Raw genomic sequence first — 21395 nt, forward strand, 5'->3', positions numbered from 1 at the left:
AGACAGCTTTAATCAACAGCTTTAACCGCTCCAGATCATGGAGCAGTGCTTGGTTTAACTTCTTGGTAATTTGTAATTAACTGTGGTCATTGTGGCCAAAATTGTCAATCACCAAAAATTTATCCTTGGCCTGCTCCCCTATCTTGAATATTGATGGCTGAAAATACTGTCCCTCTTAGCTCCATGATTCCAGCTCCCCTTGCCCCTTCCCAGTAAACCCCTATGACAAGTTTTGGGAGCAGGTCTCCACTCTTTAGTTCTCCTTCACAGTGCTGCATTAAGGAGATTCTCTTCCAGCTGCCCCTGGAGCCATCCAGACTTCCTCTTTTTTTGGGGAGAAAAAAAAACGTAAGAAAACAAGTTCATTGTGACCTTTGCTATCCTGAATCATACCACAGATTTGCTATGAATGCTTAAAATGTAGCAAGAACGGTCTCTGCCTTGTTCCTTAACACCTTCTGGAATGTCTTTTATACCTTTGTAAAAGTTGGCATGTCATTTTATACTGAGTTGTAGCTGTTTCCTGAAAACACCACCTCAGAGGGTCCCGTGGCTCGCGCGGGAGCTGTGTCATTGCCTCTAGTCTATTGGTACGGGATGTCAGTGTAGTCATACACCTCTGTGACTTCTTTAGGGATAGAAAAAATTGCTGTGTAAGATAGCTACATTTGTTCATGATGTGCCATTTAAAACCTGTGCTGTAGACCTTCTGTCTTTATGAAGAGCTATTTGTTAGGTTTCTTTTTTTTTTCAGCGCACTGCATGGATGGGATTTTTTTTTTTTTTAATTTCTAAGAGCTCACTTCAAAGCTTGTTTTAATCTGCTTCTTTCCACCTGTGCTTAGTCTATAGCCCCTGGATCCTTTTAGAAAATTGATTTTGGAGGATGGAAAACTAGTTGTCATACAATATTTCAGTAAGACTTTGGAATAACTGTGGTGTGTAATTTCTGAAGAGTTTCAAGCACTGCTTGCTCTCCCCAACAACTACAAAATACAAAGGAAATGATTTGCATATAAAGAATTTGATCATACAAGCATCATACTTCTAATGAAGCATAAATCAGCTAGAAAGAGGTTACTTAGTTTTTCATAAAAGAAGCAGTCCCAGTTATTTTCCTATGTAATTAACACTGTTTGCTGTTTTAAGTGGAGGGATCAGAGTTGTCCAAAGCAGTTAAGATTATAGCCACATCAGCACTTTTTCTGTTTGCTTTACTTTTATTCATTCTGGCATCATGGCTAATTTCTAATCAGGTAAATGTGTTTGAAATTATGATTCAGGGAAGATGATACACTTATCCAAGCAGCATGTTAAGTGCATAAACCTAGTTTAATGAAAAAGGTATTGCACACTGCGACATTTTTCTAGTGGTTATAATTATCTCTGCAGAAAACAAGTGAAGAGTATATTTCAGGATGTGTATTTGGATAACAACAGGCAGATCGGGACTGCTAACAAGCAAGGCTGTTACCAGCAAGCAACTTACTCTTGCACATCCGAGGCCTGCGGTAACAGTAGTACTAAGTTGCCTTCTGGTAGCATCTAACTCTCTTTAAAATGTCTCCTGCTTTAAGCAGAGGACCCACTTTGGCAGAATTGACATCGTCCCATTGCTCTCTCATTTGCAAACATAATATTTTCTGATACAACCCCAAGAGGCATAAGCAAAGCAATGTACAAATCCAGAGCACACTGAAGTCACTGGAAGTCTGTGATTGCCAGAAACTAACACAGACTTCAGAGCATCTTGGAGCAAGCCCATAATGGGCACAGAACTTCCTGGCAAATAGCTTTGCTTATTGGATAGCAAAACTGATCAAACAACAACTAAACACAACCAGCTACCTGTACGTCTCTGCACAAATGGCTTTAGAGACCTATACCAATAAGCAGGAACGTGGAAGATGAAGGTTGTTCCTTTTTATCTCAGATGGCTCAGCTCAATAGTAATTAGCTTCTGCCTCTGCTTCTGTGGGCCTCCTGCACTCCACAGCTGCTGCAGCCAAACTTTATTCCATAGAAAAAAATTAGACAATTATCTCAGGGAATTTATTTCCCAGCAAGAGTATTCACATCTCACTTCTCTCCAGTACTTCATCACCAAGACACACAGCTGTTGAAGGGCTATCCAGATCTCAGTCCAATCTACTGTCATGTTCAATAGCTCATCACTGCAAGAGTTTCATAAATGCACATTTTCCAGATATATCCTCAGTCTGTGTTTCCTCTGGTAATCCCTGCCTGGAATCACAAATTTAAAAATGCATCTATAATAATCCCCTAGTTATTTAGAATAATTAGCCAAAAGACGTTTCTTCTTAGAGGGAAAGTTGTCCTTCGGACTCTAAAGATAGCTGTTTGTCTGCCGTCTTCCACTACAGCCTTCCAGTGCAGCTGTCTCACAAAGCAAGCAATGCCTGGGCAGTGGGTGGTGGAGGAATGAAATGCTTTGGCAAGCTTCGCTGCCCCTGATTCATACTGTCATGCTTGGAACATCATGAATTTGCCATCCAGGATAGGCACCATTAGCGCAAAGCATGCCTTTTTTGAGGGAGTGAACAGTGATGAAATGAAAACCTGATGATCTGCTCCATTCTCCATCTGTATGTCCTTCTAGAAATCTTGAACTTATGTGTTCTTCAGCTTCCTCATTTGAAGAATCTCATCTTTCAACAGCCATTTCCATCCAGAATTACTAGTGTTTCATGTACCATCTAGGGTGCTTTGCCTAATGTTTTCAAAACCAGCTGCAAAGTATAAATCTCTGGCACCTCATATTTTTAAATTACTGTATCTGCTTCCCTACCAGTTGTACAAAGTGTTTGAAAAAAACAGCATTTTCTCTACGGTAGAAAAACATTTTAGTCTCTGCTGAAATCCTCCAGGTTTGTTGATGTTCTGCTCAGCCTTACTGTCTTTTACTATCCTGTGTGATACTTGGATGATCGCCAGGCACATATAAATTGCTCCCACTCATACTCTTTCTGGCGGTTTTATGTGCCTTTCACTACTTTCTAGCAGATATTTGAGGCGGCAATTTATTCCCATCACGTTTTTTCTGCTTACTTTCTTTTCCCTTTTTAAAACCTATTACCTCTTCTTGCCTAAAGGTTTACTTAGTGTTTTAGGATCCCTGTGGATGGGTCTGAGACTCCAATGACAAAATCGTGGCTTTTTCTTTATGCTTATAGCAGGGAGTGGAAGGCCAAATGGCAGACTCTCACTGCCCAGTTTCAGAGCCTCTTGCCATCCAGGAAGGACAGGCATCTTTCCTTGAGGAATGTTTGCCTGCTTGCCGTGCTGATGGCTTGAATTTGAATTCCCCAAATCATAGCTGTAAGCGCCTGTCTTCCCCCCCCCACCCAGGACATCTGGCTCAGTACGTTGGAGTCAGAGCAGAGAGGAGGCTTCCCATGCCAGATAAAATGGATGGTACACATTACTTCTTGACTGCAAAATGCAAGAAACCGAAGACTGAAATCATGTTGCTCCTAGAAACATTTGGTTCTTGATTTTCCTCTGAGTAACACAAATGTACTCCAAGCTTGGTCTAGGTTTTGGACATCTCCATAATCCAGTCTCTCTTAGGTATGCTGATTTTTCATTATATTTTTTCCTACAGAGTAGAAGAGCAGAGAATGCAAAAAAGAGGAATTAAATAATGTAAAGAGTATCTGTCTAAAGGCAGAAGAAAATGAGCATTATGGATCCAGTCTGAACCTTCCTCTGCAGGTCTCCAGCTTTAAAATAAGCTTTAATCCATCTTAGAAGAGTTTCTGACTTGTTGTAAATCATGTAATTCAAATGGCAATCCTAGTGAACGCTGTGTCATTGGAGCAGAGACAGAATGAAACTAAATCATGTCCTACTCCCTCCCCTTGCCACAGAATGCAGCTGTTATGCACTTGCATCAGCAAAAATATCCGTGGGGCATTTTGTGGCCTGAGTTAGTAATTGGACCCAAATGTAACAAAGAGAGCATCAGTCAGTCCTAGTTTACTCTGGATTAGATCACTGCAAGTAGGGTGGATGTTTACTATAGCATATTGGTATTATTAAGGCATATAAACATGTTAGTAGTTTATAATGTTTTAAAAATATATGGAGACAATAATGACAACAACAACAAAAACACAGAAGCTCAGTTCTGGGACTGAGTTCCCTATCCCAGCTTTTCTCTTTAAAAGCCCACCTGTCGTGCATTCATCCAGGTATAAAACAACTGTCAAAGCACATCCCAGAGATGAGAATTAACAGGCCTCTCCTCATCCAACACTGACCAGTTGCGTTAAATTTCTAATGCTGTGGAACTGTGGATCTCTGGTGTCTTCCTGGAGGTCATTGTCATGCTAATTTAAAAAAGTGTCATTTTAACATCGCATTTGTATCACGTGGGTTGTTGCAATTTTCTCACACACTGACACTAAACAAACCTTCCCTATGTCTTTGTAGGTTACACAGATGGACCAGAAACTGAACCTCATTACAGATATGCTGCATCATCTGGTTTCCAGTCAGCAGGGGGATCAAGGGAACAACAGATCATCTCAGAGAGGCAACAACGTTAATTCAGATCTCTTTCTCCCTAATAACACCCTACCAACCTATGAGCAACTGACAGTACCAAGAAGAAATGAAGATGATATATCCTGATATGGTATAAGTCTGGGTTGGGCTCTTACCACCTTTCTCCTTTAAATGGGACTGAATGCTGAGAGCCTGGAAGGAATTAAGTTTATCCGCCATCCAACAAAGCACGTGACTGCTGTGTGTATACACCACTAGTCTCAAACACACTCTTCTAAAAGCCGCTTGTAGTAGCCTAAGGATTGCCGGGCTGTGTTCTACCAGGCAAAACTTACAGAAACCTCCACATCGATTTTGTTTGTCAACAAAAATGATCACAACTCATTATTGCTCCTAAAGACCAAAACAATGTAAAGGGAGGCAGAATTGCAAGGATTTAGGGATCCTTTAATAATAATAATAGTAATAATAATATTCTAATAATACTTGAACTTAGATGGAAAATGTGCATTTTGTTTATGAATCTGCAGATAGAAATATATTTCTACTACTAATGTTTTTAAAACAAAGTAGGATAACTTATGTTGTTTTTATTGTATAAACATACCACTAACATTCTAGAGAATGACAAACCACATGCTGAATGATTTTCTTTTGCTGTTTTATTTTAACATTGCTATATAAACATTATCAGATAATGACCAGATTTTTTTAATCTGTTTTTCTTCAGGGAGGAACTAATCCTTAATCTGGAACAATACTATTTATAGTGGAAAGTACTATAGATTTTTTAAGATACCAGTTTTTAATGGGGAGACGATAAAGTATTACATAGAAAAAATGATTCTGCTTTCTAGGAAATTTTTGCCAAAGAATTTATATATAAATAGAAAACAGAGTGGTCTGAATGTACTTGTCCTGAAATAGCTTTTTAAAAAGAAGGCCCACCTCTTCTTAAATCTACTCTTTTTTTTTAAGCTTACACTATCCAAAAATAGTACAGCAGTCTGAAGTGACTGGACTTGCAGGTCAAGTGCTTGAGCTGGCCACTTACTGAGCATCCATAATTCTTGCAGGACTTGAGGCCCCAGTTCAGGAAAGCATCTCTCAACCAGACAGCATACATGACAATTTGAATAGTTTCCTGAATAATAGCTTGAGAAATTTGATTCCCTTCCAGAGTCATTTGGTATTTAAAAGTGCTAGCTCTAATGCAGAGGACATAGGGCCTCACCTACAAACCACGTTCCCCCGTGTTATAGTTGCAGTTAGAACAGCAGAGTTTGGCTTGGTGTGATTTTTCACATGCACAACCTGAGCAGGATTGGAGAGTTGATTACTAAGGCTGAAATTCAACCCTCGCAGATAGCCAGCATCTGTACCATACCCACCCTTCTTTGAAAGCAGAACATCTTTAAAGTTGACAGTGTCAGAAAACTGAGGATGACAGCACAGCTAATTAGTCCAGCATGGTGATGGTAGCCCATACTGCTGGCAAAGGAAGGGGGAGACATGGACAGGTTAATCAGGTCTTGCACTCTGAGCATCGTACACATCCAGGACACCTCACTGCAGAGACTGTACCCGCAGTAGTCCCCTCCCAACTGGGGACACCGGGTGCCAGCAACAGCTCTCTAAGCCTCACCATGCAGGTGGGAAGGAAAGGAGCTGCAATGAAAGCCTGCAGCAAGGAAGCAGGGCTCCATGCTGAAATCTCTGCAACAAGGCACAGCTCATCACAGCTTTGTGCTGTCCCAGCCCACCTCACGGGCAGGTGCAGCCAGATTTCCCGCCCCACACCAGGGACATCTCAGCTGCTGTGTGACTTTAGCAAACTGAGAAGTCTGTAACTTGTGTTTCACTCTAGCACTGTATGTAAAAATGTAAGATTTCAGTGTTTGTTTGAAAGCAAGCAGACTTAAAAAACAAAAACAAACTATTGGAAAACTATGTCCTAAAGCATCATACTTCTACACAGCAGTTCCCGTTATAAACCTTTGTTATATATAAGCAGTCCAAATAGAGATTTCAGGGAACCATCTCATAGTACTGCTTATATGCTGGACTTTGTTTTAAACATTTCATCTCTTTCACTTGGACTGCAGAGAAAAGTATACTGTATTTAATTAACTTCATGTTATAATTACCTGGTCTTGCTGCTGTACAATAGAAAAATGTTAAGGGTGTAGACATTTACAGACATAAACAGGAATTGTATCTGGGCATTATGTTTTATAGAAAATCAAAATTGCTGTGATTACTTTGAATATTTTTTCAATGAAATTCACTGTGTAATTTCAGGTTATCAATCAGCCTATTAATTTCCTAATAAAATACAGGACAAGAGTACCCTGTCTTCTGTTTTTTCTAAAATCCAGAAATTTGATACATGTAGGAAAGTTGCTGACTTTTCTTTTTTTCTCTTAGTACAGTGTATGGATGTCTTAGTTGCAGCACAGGACTGGAAATTTCTGCTGATTTTTTACTAGAGAAATAAAAAAAATAAAATTAAAATTAAAAAAAAAAAGCACGACTTAATCAGCTGGGGTAGCCCTGGGGAAAAAGATGTATCTTTTAGCACTTGCTAAAAGCATTGAGGTCTATGCCTTTCTAGAGGCATTGTGATAACCAGCAAATACATCCATTCCAATCTGGTTGTTCTCAAGATCTTACCTACGTTTTCTGTTTGGCAGTTGATCTGAGTGATAACAGTATTTCACAGTAAACATCTCATGCAAAAGATAATTCCCTTGTGTTGGCATGTCAGTTAGTCTCTATCCTTTTGAACATCTCCAGTATCCTGTATCCTAAAGTTCTCCTGATGGCAGGTTGCTATGAAGCCTGATTCCACATCTGGGTCCAGCTGATCCTTCCAGAAAGAGCACCAGCTCTGAAACCTGTGACCTCAAATCCCATAATCCACCTTGCCCTTAGAGAAGACCCATTCTCCAGGCTGTCTTAAACTGAGCCATCAGAATTCATCACACAGCTGCCAGGAGGTAGCCATCCCCAGCTGCTCACCAGAGACAGGTCTTACCTCTCTGGTCTGAGGAACAGACTAGATTTGTTTCATCTGCTGGGGCTTCATACCTGGAAGACTTCTCCTGAAAGTAAGTACCTCAGCTTTTTTCTTCCACTGCTATCTATCCTTTGTTGTGGAATAAGGGTAGCAGGAAGATGAGCTGAGCAGCTCGATGCCCTCACTGCCTGAAGTAGCTGTCATGCAGTGTGTTGCTGTTGAAACCTCATTTGCTGCTGTCTGCCATTCACGTAAATTGTTCAGAGCATTTTTTTTAAGTGAATAGGAAATGCTTGCAAATTGTGTGAAGAAGGCCAAAAGAAACTGTAAGGTAGGCAAAGCCTTGACTTTATGGTTCTCTACCCTGTTTTTGTTATCTATGTTAAAACAAAGAAGTGCCTGAGAATGCAGAAAGAGTCTCTCTCTGAGCACCTCGATAGCAGTTTGGATTATAAGATTTGTGTAACCCCTATCCCTACCTAAAATATAAATCTCAGCCCCCAGAAAGTCTGCCTAAAGCCTATCAGCTGGCTTCGCTTCCCCAGCCTGCCAGGCTGCGATGGGTCAGGCCACTACAGCAGAGCAGAGGGTAGGAAGCCAGGGAAGAAGAGAGAAGAAGGTGGGGCTGCCCAGCTGAAGCTGATGGTGGAAACACACCAGCCGTCCCCAGCAGACGCCGGTGACTATGCAAGTTTGCAAAAAAGAAGATTAATGGGAGGAAAGATGGGGGGGTGTGTGCAAGGAGGAGGTTTAGAGAGAAACAAAAGCGTGGGCTCCTGGTCTGAGCTGCACTGGGCTTGAAGAGAGATCAGTGCTGTGCCTGGCATTAGTATTAATCTATGGTGTGACCTCTGGGCGAGTCCCTTCACCTGTTGGGCCACATTTGTTGCCCCATCTCCTCCGCTTAGCCCACTTGTCTGTTCAGACCACAAATTCCTCGGGACAGGGACTGCCTCTTTCTGTATGCCTGCTCCATGTCTAGCACAAAGGGACTTTAGTGACCACAGTTATATAAATGTAATACATATGAAAAGCCGGTATTATTCTGAGCCTATGCAGTTTCAGAGCTGGAAGCACTTGCTGCCACACTGACAACTATCGGGTATTGCTTCTCAGATTCCTTTTCACAAAGTATCTTACAAAAGAAGAGAAGTCTGAACATTTCACTCTTCTATTTTAAAGTAGGCTTGTTTCAAATAATGTAATGGGCCAGCATTATGCTCCAGTGCTAGAGAAATAATTTGATGTCAGCACACAAAATGGCCATTCTACTGCAGCAAGTTAACAGCAGCTGTGGCTAGCAGACACCTCTGTGCTGATTTATCATCAGTTCTGAGGAAGGTGGAAATATTCCAGGGCTTCCCCTACCCACTGAGCTAGAAAGGTTTGGGCAAGAAACAAATTGCTCCTTGAATTATAAAAAAAAATAAAAATAAATACAAAAAGATTTTCTTCTCTGAGTTTAAAAGAGAAAAGGTAAAAACAGTTTTAAGCTAATCCTCACATTCCCTGCTGAGATGGGTATTATCGTTCTCGTTTCACCAATGTGGTGGTGGTTTGGGAAGAGGAGGGGCAGAGAAGAAGAAAAGGAAAAAGATTAAAGGTCTGATGCAACTCCCATTTATGTCCCACTCCTGTGCAAATCTACTTGTGTGCTTCATTTACACATAGGAGTTGGGCTGTTGCGTTCAGTGGGACTACTCAGTCCATGCAGATCAATGTGAGCCTTTGCAAGTTCAAAGTCTGTTAAAGAAGGCTTCCCGTAGGTTTAGTGGAAGCTGGAATCGGTCGTATCTGCAGTATTGCTTTTCTTGTGGTCACAAAGACATCTGAATTGACAAGTTTGTTTCATGTTTCTGTTTTAAAAGCATTGGCTTATACTACTCTCATGTTTCTCTCATGTTTTCAAGCCATGACAATACTAGAGGTATTTCTTTCTACTTTGCTGATAAGAAATTTCCTTACCTTGTTCACACTTGTGAACACCCATAATAAAATCATTTTACACAAAAGGAAATATGTTTTTAAATTCCATTTTAAATAACTTGTATAACAGTTTGGCTCTTGGGCTCCCTAGTCAGTGGCAGCTATGATGAGGAAACATGAAGGGAAGCAAGACAGAAACTAATAGAAAGAAATAGTTGGTACCCAAGTGTGTGTGGGACCCATCGCTACAGGATTGCCCTGGTGCTCAGCAATACTTAACCAAGTTCCAGCAAGGATTGGGTCCTGTGAACAAGCAGTTGCTGAGTACAAATAGAAACTAACAAGTATTTCTGTGAACACTGGCTTTTTTGTGTCTTGTCTGTGGGATGACTTTGATGTCTAAGAAGTGCAAATTTCAGCTGAAACTTTCTTTTGCGGTTGCGATGTTTAGCGGGTCTGTTTCCTGTGTCATTCCCCTGGTGCCTGACAAGATGTGAATTCACGCTCAGCCTTTCCATGGCCAGGACATTTAGACCAGGCAGTGGCGTGGCCCCCTCCCTTCTGCCTCAATGTCTATTTTCACAAAACTTATAAGAACTTAATTATTTTGTAGACCTCTACCCTTCTGTCAAGTTTAGTTGAACTAGGCCGACAGGTTCAAAAGTTATTCGGGGGAGGCAAAACAAACACAGTGTGAGTGCATTAACCTTGTTTCCACGGGAACTGGGCTAAAAGTTCCCCCCTCCCTAAAGCAGAGATTCCAAACAGATACAACCTCCAGCCCTGGGGCACGAGAGCATCTCTGGCTCCTGGGGTTAGGAGGAGACCTGCAGAAGATTCGTTCCCAGGAGCCACCACCTCTGCAAGGCTTTGTGTACCTTGCCTTCAGGGCAGCTACAGAAAGATGCTGGAAAACTGTGATATTTTTACAAGGCAGCACGGCAAGCCTCACATTGCTCCGAAAGACAGCGACCTAAAAGCTAATATGACAAAATGGTTGGCACCACAACAAAGAAAATGCAGGTGCCGAATAGGCGTATTATTAAACGTGTCCATGCACATTATTGTAATGCAGCATGTTGTCCGGTGAAAAGATGCCTACATGGCTGGCGAGGGAGCACTGCCAGGGAAGGGCTGGCCCCAGAGAAACAGCATTGTCCGAATCAGGCAGAAAGTTCACATAACTCCCACATTGGCTGGCAACTGCTGCCTACGGGGAACAGCTTACCAGCCCAACGCGAGGCATTATGCTCTCTACCCGTGGATTTGCACCTAAGAAGAACCGATGCATAAAGCTGATCTCAAAATCATCTTGGAGCTCCGTTTTCTTCAGAACTAGCATTGCTCTGGCGAACTGCCCAGGGATTTAGACTCAGCTAATCCAGGCTTGGCTCTCCATGGCAGACACCCGTGGAACAAAGAAAAGAAAGCTTCCACGACCCTGTCAAGTTTCTGGTAAATCACTTGGCCAGGTGCAGAAAGTGGGATAGGCGGTCGCCAGTGAGATTTCTTGGATCAGAGAAAGGCGAATCCCCAGAGGGGGGGAACAGAAGAAGCTTTGGAGATTTTCTTGCCATAATTTACCAAGTATATTTGTAGCGCTCCGAGCATGCAGTGCCTGTGCATTTCACACAACCCTTAAAGCACACTGAAATGCTGAAATGCATTGCTGCTGCTCTCCATGCTCCATAGTTCACCCTGCTAATATGTGTTCCCTGCCAGAGCCAGCAAGGGCTTCTGCTGTGTGCTGATTTTTTGGTTTGTCACTGGACAGTTTTTGATCATTTTTGTTAATTACAATGAAGAAAATATTATTGTTGATGTTATTCTTTTTAAGAATTCATTCTTTTTATTCCAATCCATTGAAGTAGGGGATTACTTGGAGACATATCAGCTCCTTCGTGTGATTTTATTTTTTTTTTAGAAATTTACACACTGGCAGTCTTGTAGGAAAAAAAAAAAAAAAAAAAAAAAAAAAAGCCAAAGAGCAAAAGAAATCCAATTTTCAGTCATGCTGTGTTATATAGCCTTAAGAGTATATTGATCATTAATTCATAAAGATGAATGCATTAGATAGAGTGGTTACAAGCACTACCAGTGCTGTAAGAACTAGAAACATGTATGAAATATTAGGATTACATGCAGCTTGTGAGATGCTATCATCTATAACTGCCATTTAAATATTGCCTAATAATTTGTTAGATCTAATGATTGCCTAATCAGGTTATTACCTGAGCTATCTGTAACCTAAATATAAAATGTGATTCATGTTTTACTTCTTTTCCATCTTTGGCCCTTATTCTGCATGTAATTTTTCTGCTTTGATTCCATGCTTTCTACTTGATTTCCCTAGAGATTTCCCTCTAAATTAATCCAAGCATTTCCTCTCCTTCATGTTCATCTCATGTGGGTCTGATGGGCAGAGAGAGATGTGCACAGGTAAGAGCTGCTGGCCTGAGGACTGATTCCACAGCACGAGGGTTTTTTTGCAAGCTATAATACCATTTTGAATCATAGGTCATCTTTTAAAATCCAAATGACAGAACACGCACTTAACCTGACCTTCTCTGCAAGTGCTGCATACTGGAAATTAAATGCCAAAGGCTGGCTACCTGCTGCAGGACCCCGTGGCTGCTCCCTGCACCGAGACCCCTGGGCACCGCTGCAGCCATAGGGCAGCTTGGTGGCTTCATATGGAAATTGGAGGCTGCCATGGGGCAGAAGGCCAAAGCAGAAGAGCAGAAAGGTGAGCCCCCAGGCAGGGGCTGGCCCAGAGTGCAGGTCTGTCACGGAGCAAAAGTACTGCCCCAGGCATACACGGTTCATTCACGCTTCTTGCAACCTTTTTTACTACTTTTTTACTAACCAACTTTTACTACCCTCTCTTCATCTTGCACCGAAGCCCGAAGCCTTAATACACCCTTAAAGTACTCTGACATGTCCTGAACCTTTATTTCCATCTGATTCTCCCAGATCCCAACCTGTCTGGAAGTCAGCGAGCCTTTCTGCTGACTTCGGTGGCACTTGCAGCAGGCTCACGCGATGTTTTCTTATGCCTACACCTACTTCTGCCTCACCTAACAGACGTCTTAGTCACTGCTCCTTGGCGTCGCGCAAGCTGTGATTAATATTTCCTTCCTACGCCAGTCATGCAGGCTGCGATTTTCATTTTGGCTTTTAGTTTTCCTCCTTCCCCCCTTCCCACTCCCGACAGAGGCGGAGAACAATTCCTGGAAAGGAAGACTTCTTTCCCCCGCATTGCACAAACATTCGTGCGCAACTTCGGGGAGGAGAGAGGGGACTTTTGAGAGCATATGGTTAGAAGCATTTGGGGGTTTTCAGATGGTGAATGACCGATGAGGTCTCAAAGGGGTTTTATTTATAAATGATAGACTCCTGAGAGAGAAATAATTGCTGCTCTCCCAGGCGTAAAAAAGCAATTCACCTGACATAAAACCCAGGGATAAAATTAGCTAAATGAAAGTGAGATATGGCAACTGTATTAAGCTTTTTTTTTTCTTTTTTCCTGAATGGTGAATCATTTTAATTTTGTTTTCCCGTCCTTTCTTGGAAAGAGAAAGAAAAAAAAAAGAGAGAGAGAAAAAAAAAAAAAAGAAAAGAAAAAGCAAAGTGCCTTGGGTCTGAAAGAACAGATGGTGCCCTGCTCGGCCCTCCGACGAGCTCTACAGCGTGCATTCCTTTACTCTGTCCTCTCAGATAACTGAGTTATACAGCACACGACCATCTGGTGTATGACACATCTTGTGTCCCCCAAACAATGCCCCGGCAAACCTCTTCAGGGGAGAGGTTAGTTTCTAGGGTAACAGCAGCATGTGCAGCTCTGCGCCTTATTGAGATTCAGGCCTCCTCACTTGTCCCTATTCTTCTCCTTCCTATTGTTGTCACTTGAGCTTTTGCTGCTTGGTTACTCAGAGACTGACAATATCCATGAGTATTTTGTCCCCAGCCCAGAAACTATTGTCTCCAAATTTTGTTTCATTATTTATGTTTTCAATATCCAATGGTTGGCTGAAGCATCTGCTGTAGAGTGATAAGGCAAGTGCCTATTTAGGAGGACTGGGCTGCTGCCTGACAACAATGCTTTGAATTATTTAGGTTGTGGTTGGACAAGCCTTTGCAAAAGCCAGGATATCCATGAAGCGCTGAGGTGACTTTATTTATTTGTCTACTTCATTTTTTTTAGGTACTTGCATCTTTTAAGCCAGCTGAAAAAGCTTAAAGCCTTCATAGATAAAATAATTTCTTGAAGAAGTAGTTCTGCTCATTGACTGCAGGTCTCTGGATTTTTTCTTGCTAGGAACTATTAAAAAAAAAAAAGGAAAAAAAAAAAAAAAGAAAAAAGAAAACCACTGGCTTTGCTTTGCTTTCCTTTCAGACTTCTAGGGGGGTTCTTCTGAAGTAACTTTGTTTTTTGAGTGCTAATATTCTCTGCTTATGTAAGGAGCCAAAACCATGATCAAGCGTAAGAATTATGCACAGTACCCTGAAATTCAGTTCTAGCACTGTAATTTAGAAAGTTTCATCAGCAAACCAAAGTAGCAAATAGATGTTTTCTCTACCAGTGAAAGATGCATGTCACTCAGAACCCTTTACTCTGTCACAGAACACTCAGACTAGCAGTGCTAGGTAGTTGTAATTGCCACAAATTGCCAAAATCCCACAAAATTCTTCATGTATCTGCATGGAGTAGACTGCTCATTCAAAGAAACCGAAAATACTTGTTTAAAAACCTGTAAGATGAAGCATGGGGTTTTAAAAAGTATTAAACACGCAATTAAGGCAATGTCAGTGACCTCTAAGCACAGATATGCTGAACATCAAGCCCAAGTGCTTTCCTCAGCCAAGGTATGAGTAACTTCTAAAAGATATTGCATCCTATCTCTCAGGTGAAGGTTGAATATTAGAAAGCCATCAATAACAGTTAAGAGGGCTTTTATGTATATGTATCAAATATTAACAGCATCAATATCCATCAAAACATCATGGTATGCTTGTTATAATGTCAAATCTGATTCAAAATTTTCACTCATTCATAGCAGACTGGAGATTATACTTTTGAAGTGACACTTGTAAAATGAATATATGACCTAAGAACAATTTTTGGAAATATTTGCCTAACACATTTCAGATCTACCACTGGGATGAGCAGAAACAGGGTGTGTGGCTTTCTCAACAGAAATCCACTCCTGACACCTTGTTTGGTAGACCTCAATGCTGGTGGCAGAAAATCACAATGAGATGTAACCCTGAGCAGCACTGCCAAAGGAGGGGATTTTGGTGAGAGCATAAGAGAAGGGAAAAAAAATCTGCTTAGTTTGGAAGTCTGCACCTTCTCTGGTGAATATAAAGGCAATATCTAAAGGGAATTTCACTTCTCTTTAAGGAAAAGCAATAGCTCCAGCGAAGAGGAGGTCTCACAGGGAAAGGTACTGCTTCGCAAGGTCTGGGTAGTCCTGGGGCGTATAACGCTGGGTGAAACCTAGAAGGTTGTGTATGTCACACGAGGTGCTTTTCCTATATTAATTTCTAGGACCTTTTTACAGGGAAGGTGAAGTAAAGTGATGTTTCCTATGAAAAACTGACTAATTCTTCCTCCCTCCCCACTCTCCACTCAAAAGGGGCTGGGTAGTAAACCCCACCATATGTATTTTTTGCCACAAGCTGTCTTCCTGTTCTGAGGACCACAGATCTGACTTGAAAGCTGCAGCCCTGAGTTCTCCCTGCATCTCTTCAGTATGTGAAAACAACTGAAAGCTGAACCTGAGCTGGCAGTCCTTCCTGAAAAAGGTGTTCCTGGTCTGAGAAGAGCAGAGGTATTCCTTTAGGAATTGTGGAAGCAGGGTGCAGTACCAAGACTTCATAGTGGTCTGGTTTCCTGAGCTGGAGCAATCTGTTTCTGAAAGCAGAATGGAGCCAAAGGAAGGTAACCAGAGCAGTCAGGTGACTTGAGAGCCTGTATTAGGAGTTTGTCTAGCCTAAAGCAAAAGGTTAAGGTTGCTCTCAGTAAGTACATACAGCAAGAAGTGGTATTTCACCTGCAGGACAATGCTACCACAAGACAAATATGTACATCACCCATGAATACATTCACAAAGGGTTTCTAACCATCAGAGAAGCAGCATTCTGCAACATCACCCTAGTGTAAATGCTGGGGGCCAAAATGCCCTGCCAGCTGTAAGAGGTCACTTCATTAATCTATGATTGCCTGCAAAGGCAGGGAATTTCTTTGCTTGACTCAAGACATCCTGCAGCTCCTGGTTGCATGGGTTTTAAGGGCCGAAGAGACTGGCTGGCTTGAACTTCTGTGTGATGCAGGCCGTAGGTCTCACCCAGTAACTCTCTCCTGAGCCAAGCAATTTGTCTGACTTAGGCATTATCTTACAAAAAGTCATTCAGTCATGGCATGAAGACGCCAGGATCCACTCCTTTCCCTGAAGTTTGTTATAGCTTTAATTCCTCCCAAATTGTTCACCAGTATCTTTGATTCTAATTTGGTTTTCCATGGACAAATAACATAGCCTTCTAGAGCAGGAAATGATCTTGACCTAACCAAGACTGCAATAAGCCTGGTTGTGAGAGGAGACAAGGGTAATACATGAACTGATCCAGCAAAGTTGAAGTTTTCAGTCATTCCTTCTAAGCTGTTCCTTCCATTTTTAGTCATCCTTCTGATGCTGTACCTTTATATTTTAGAACCTTGTTTGAAAATGATAAAATTACCTCGGTGCTGTGTTGCAGCAGAATCAGATTTGTGATTTCATGCAGTTTAGTGGTGAGGCTTTGTGACCCTCAGAAATTCTTCTTGTACATTGTGGAAGCAGAGGAAAGGGATAGACAGAGAGGGAGAAACCGCACCACCTTGAGAGAAGCCAGCTGCCCAGGGTATCTGCAGGCAATGAACTGAGGAGCTCAGCTACCACAGCCAGTCCTCACATACAGCAGCACCGAGTGTATTCAAAACTATTTTTTAAATGGTTAGGAGAGGAAAATAAAGGAAATGCAGGACAGTAAGGCACACAGTTTGGCTCCTGAATGAGAATGGCTGTCTCTGCATCTCTGAAGAAAAATAAAATGGGAACTCTGCTTTCTTTTTTTGACTGGCTTTGCTTTTGTAAAGTTTTGCTTTTTTGAGTTCCTGCCCTGTTTTAGTGGCTGAGGCTGGCATAAGCCTCATCATCCGAAAAACAAGGAATGTGGGGGATGGAAGGAAGGAAGGAAGGAAGGAAGGAAGGAAGGAAGTGCCTATAGCATCCAGAAGGACGATTAACTCTTTCTTTCTCTCTATATATGGTCTTGTTTGTCATTGTTTAAAGTAATGTGAAGACAAACAGGCAGAAGCAGAAGTGGCACCTGCAGTATGGAAAGAAATCACAGAACTCACTTTGTTTCTGGAAGAAACATTCTGGACCATGCTATTCTCCCTTTATCCAGACCTCTGAGACCCAGATGAAGCCAACCAGTTGTTCACAGCATCTGCTTCTGTTGGAGAGCACTGCAAATAGCTTCCCAGCAAAGAGATTTCTCTTTGGAAAGGATCACTGAACAGACAGAAAGACAAATTAAATTAGGAAGCATAAAGCAGAACGCCATGAGCAGAAGGCAAAAGGATACACTGACATTGGCGTGTGAATCAGATCGTTTGCAAAGAAGACAAGTGTACTTGTTTTTTTCAGGAATGTCTGAGTATTTTAATACTTTCAGGAAAAAATGATGGCACAGTCTGTTTAGAGGCAATGGGAAGGAAAAAGCAAAACAAAACAAGTGGGGCCATGAAACATGGTGCGATTTGCATCTAAATACGTTTTAGCGATAAGAACATGTTCAGAGGAAAGCACAGTATTGCCAGTTCACGAGACTTACTTTCTGATATCTTTGTGGGAACCAAATGAATTGCAAAACATCTGCAAGGTCCAAAGTGTCAATTATGCCTTTATGTACATGGAGGAAATGTCACATGATTGAGGCAGTCATTGGACATGGTCAATTGTAAGTTTTTATCCTCTGCTTAGCCTTAAAGCCTCACTCAACAGTCCCCTTAGACAAAGGCACTGTCAGAGAGGGAGATGGATCAGTTTGGCCACTCATAGGAGTCGCTTATCAGCACAGAAAGTGTCCCCGGCCTTGGACAGCTCTGACATTTTGTTTGCATATCCTGCTTCACTGGTGCTTCTAAACATCTGCTTCAAGATCTGTGCATCAAGAAGTAGCCTGGTGAAAACCGAACACAAAGCCCAGACACCAGCTAGGATTTGGAAAAGTAACCACGTAAGCAAGTGGGTTTCACAAGTTTCTCTCAGACCAGACCTACATTTTGTAGTCAGCTTTCTTCTCCAGCTCACAAGCAACAAGCTTTTAAAAAAATGCCAACTTCGCAGAAGCATCTTACAAGAACGTATAAAACTAAGTCATGCATCATTCAAGGATCGCAGGAGCTGCCAAACCAGAAGAATGGTTTTGAAAGGCCCATATGTATAACTGTGAATGCCAAATATCTTCATTTTAATGGCTTGCGTGTTACAGTTTATATTGAGCACTTTGACAAGTCCCAACAATATTCTTTCCGGATTTGCAAACTTGCATTACTTCGCAAGGAAACTTTTAAATCCAGCAACATTTGTACTATACAATTTGTGCGTGTTTTACTGCAGTCAACATCTGCAGCCAAACAGCATCCCTAGTCTGTAAAACTGCACAGAAATGCCACTGGCACCATTTCCAGCTGCACTCTGGGCTGGGGTCCCATCTCCAGTTTCCACTATCTTTCATCACTCTCCAGCCAGTGCTAGCCGTGTGCCAGACTTCATGCTTGGGTCCTTCGAAGCCCATACGGATGCTATCAGGACCTGTGTGCAGCACTCTTCTACAAGAAGGGGGCCCTGGGTGGAATTTTTGTGGCAGTTAATTAAGGATGTTTCCAGAGAGAGCCATCAGAGGACGTTCCAAAATTTAGCAATTTCTCCAAAGCCCCCTCTCTAGGTTTGTGGAACAGAACTCCAGCAGTCTGAACAGTGTGAGCCTCTGCACCTCCACAGCTGCAACCGGCGTCCTCTCGTTCCTGCATTACACAACCCCTCACGCCAACTGCTGGCACTGATGAGGGCTGTTGGGCTCGATACAGCTCCCTTCACATTAAGAAAGATTTGAGCTGGGCTTGTGATTGTTATTAGATATAATTATGACAGTATTGCATCACCATGGATGCTCATGTAAAGTCTGACATCTGCATACGTGTCTGGATTCACTTGAAGAGAGTGTCCCATCAGATGTGATGCCATTGGCAAGATGCAAGCTGGGTAAGAAAATGAGCAGTAAATGGGAGAAAGGGAGAGGGACAGGATGGAAAGTGTTTAATAACTAAAATTTTATGGCTATGTATGCTTCTGCTGCTGGACTGTGGTGTTATTGTCGGTGCTGACGCTGTATGATGCAGCCAGAGGAAAATAACAGAAGTTAAACGATGTCATTTGCACGCAGTCTGCTCCGTCCTTCAGTTGTTTTTTTTCTTCACTGAGTGGTCTCCGTACCAGCCCTAGCATTCATACGCAGCTCATACTTGAGCTCACAGAAATCCTGATGCACAGCTTGGCTGCTGCCAAGCCAAAACAAAAAACAAAACAAAAAAGTCCAGGAAGCCTGCTGCAGAGCTCAAGACCAACTTGTTGCAGCGTAAACGGGGCCTTGATTACAGCACATCCGGAAACAGCAGCTTGCTCGTGTGGAAACAGAGCCAAGCCAGGGCACTCACGTCAAAATAACCCTTTATAACAGCCGAAGTGGAAATATGGGTCACAACCCTTTAGGTGAACGATCCAAGCAGAGAGAGAAATGAGCAGAAAGCAAGACGTGCCGGAGGAGTGTCTGTCATTGTTTTGGAAAGCGTGCAGCCAAAACTGTAAATTGCATTGTATGCCAAAGATAAAATCTCTTCTGAATTGTGGAAGCCTTTGCATCTCTTTAACTCTGATTTCTATTTCTATACGTATATAGCTGTTGTCCTCCCCCCGCTGCCCACTTTGTGCCTCTCCCACTGCTGGGCTGCAGAGGATTTCCTGTCCTGCAGACCAAAGACCTGGAAACTGCTTACACATGCACGTGCCCACGTGAGAACAAGGCAGTTAGGCGCTTGTCCTGCCTAAAATACCAGCAGAGTGCCTGGCTGTGATTAATATGCAGGGAAAAAAAAAAGAAAAAAAAAGTATTAAAATTTCACTCTGGTTGTGGCTGGTTGTCATAACCAACAAGTCACGACAAGGTAACCCATCTGCGTAAATACAAAAACAACTGAAAAAAGGATGGGGTTTGCTCTGTTGTGGGACCAAAAGTTGCCTAGTAACCAAAATGAAGGTATGTATTTAAAGCTGTTGGATAAGCCTACCAATACAGGTATTCCAGGAAAGGATGAAGTATGTTTCACAATTCCAGGAATGGAAGGGAGTTTTATGAAGTGAACAGACGTGCATCACGTGCACAGCGAGATAAACCCACTGGACAGCTCTGCAGCGCAGCATGGATTTGGATGGCTTACGTCAGGCATGAATTTGGCTGCGCATTTTGTAGGGGAGCACAGGGGAAGATCATTCCAATAGTACAGTGCTTGAAGAGATGATTCCTGGAAACTGTTTTCATGCTGAATTTTTGGGCAGCAGTTTCACTGTGCCAGCAAAGCCTTTGTAAATAAGGGCTCTGCAAAGAGAACATTTAATACAGAGCAAAACCCCACAGCTGATGAGAGAGGCTATGGGGAATCAGTACTTATGGTGAACAAATCAGGCTCCAGCCTCCAAGAATCTCACTGTAGAAAAGCAGTAATTGCCAGGAGAGGTCAGGCTGCTGTCCTTCATCCACTGCCTCTGAAGCAGACAATGGCACGTGTTTAGGAAAATAGCCATAGAAAACACAGCTACAGACCTATCTGGAGAATAAGCTGTCTGTAACAATTTCTTATTTCTATGCTGGTTACAGGCAGGCTGTCTGTTATATGTGGATTTGTAAAATATGTTCAGCAAAGGCTTATACAGAAGGCTGGGTCCCACCTACAATAAAACGTGTTGCCTTTTACCAAGCATATGGGAAAACAACAGACACTAGGACTATACGATGATGGTTTCCTGTTCCTCTGGACTTAGTTTGAGGTATTGGTGGCACTTACAGCTTAACTCTGCCTGAAAAGTCAGGATCGAAAGCTACTGAACACGTTGGTCATTCCTGTTAGATGAAAAACAAATGGAAAGGACTGTTTCTCTTCCATCTCCCCTGTGCATCCACTGGAAGAGAAGCACACATTTGCTGGTCACACATAAAATAAACAGGTGCTTTCTGCTATCATTGTAATGAGGATTCATCGAGATCACATGCATGCACAGTTCCTCGCAGCCTGTTTTACCTCCTGTTGAAAGTGATGAAAGTCTTGTAACTGGGTTCAGTGGGAGCTCAGCTGTGCTTAGTGCTCTTCTGATTACAAAAATGGTAGGATGATGGTTGATGTCTCCTTGGAAACTGGCCTGCCACACCAATTCACTGCTAGATATTATGCTACACCCTGAAATTAATGGTATTTAAGCTATGAGCAGCAAAGACACAGATGTTTAAAATGGCAGCAGTGCCATTACTTGTGATCTTATGATTATCTTGTGATTTGTTTCTAAGAGTCACAGCTTCTGAAGCCATTAGAGTAGGTGAAAGTCGCAGCTTTTTGTTACAGAAAGTAGCTTATTAGTTCTGTTTTGGGGAGAAAAGAAGAAAAAACAAAAAGCTGGGAAGTGTGATCAGATTGCAAAGCATTTTGAAGGCCAGCAATAACTCTATCACGTGCACCTGGCATGTAATTGACTTCAGCTTGCAGCCTGTGAGCACTGCTGTGCCATTTGCTAGATTTGGGATGCTCACAGATGCGGTATGG

At 42.2% G+C, this 21395-nt stretch overlaps 1 protein-coding gene and 1 long non-coding RNA gene across 7 annotated transcripts in view; one reads left to right on the top strand and one right to left on the bottom strand.

Moving 5' to 3' along the window:
- KCNQ1 (potassium voltage-gated channel subfamily Q member 1) overlaps nucleotides 1-6876 on the top strand; it is a 342658-nt gene extending 335782 nt beyond the window's left edge. For 3 of the 4 annotated variants that reach the window (XM_084521542.1, XM_084521543.1, XM_084521541.1), the window contains one exon: nucleotides 4456-6876. In XM_084521542.1, the coding sequence (XP_084377668.1) occupies nucleotides 4456-4656 (201 nt within the window). In that variant the 3' untranslated portion in view covers nucleotides 4657-6876. The remainder of the gene's footprint in view (nucleotides 1-4455) is intronic. The other variant, XR_014693723.1, reaches the window with a different exon arrangement.
- The window catches only part of LOC311437811, a 79087-nt gene that overhangs the window by 50712 nt on the left and 6980 nt on the right, over nucleotides 1-21395 (bottom strand). The gene's annotated exons all lie outside the window — the stretch shown is intronic.

This window comes from Aythya ferina, assembly GCF_964211825.1.
Source record: "Aythya ferina genome assembly, chromosome: 5".
In the NCBI taxonomy this organism is placed as follows: Eukaryota; Metazoa; Chordata; class Aves; order Anseriformes; family Anatidae; genus Aythya; species Aythya ferina.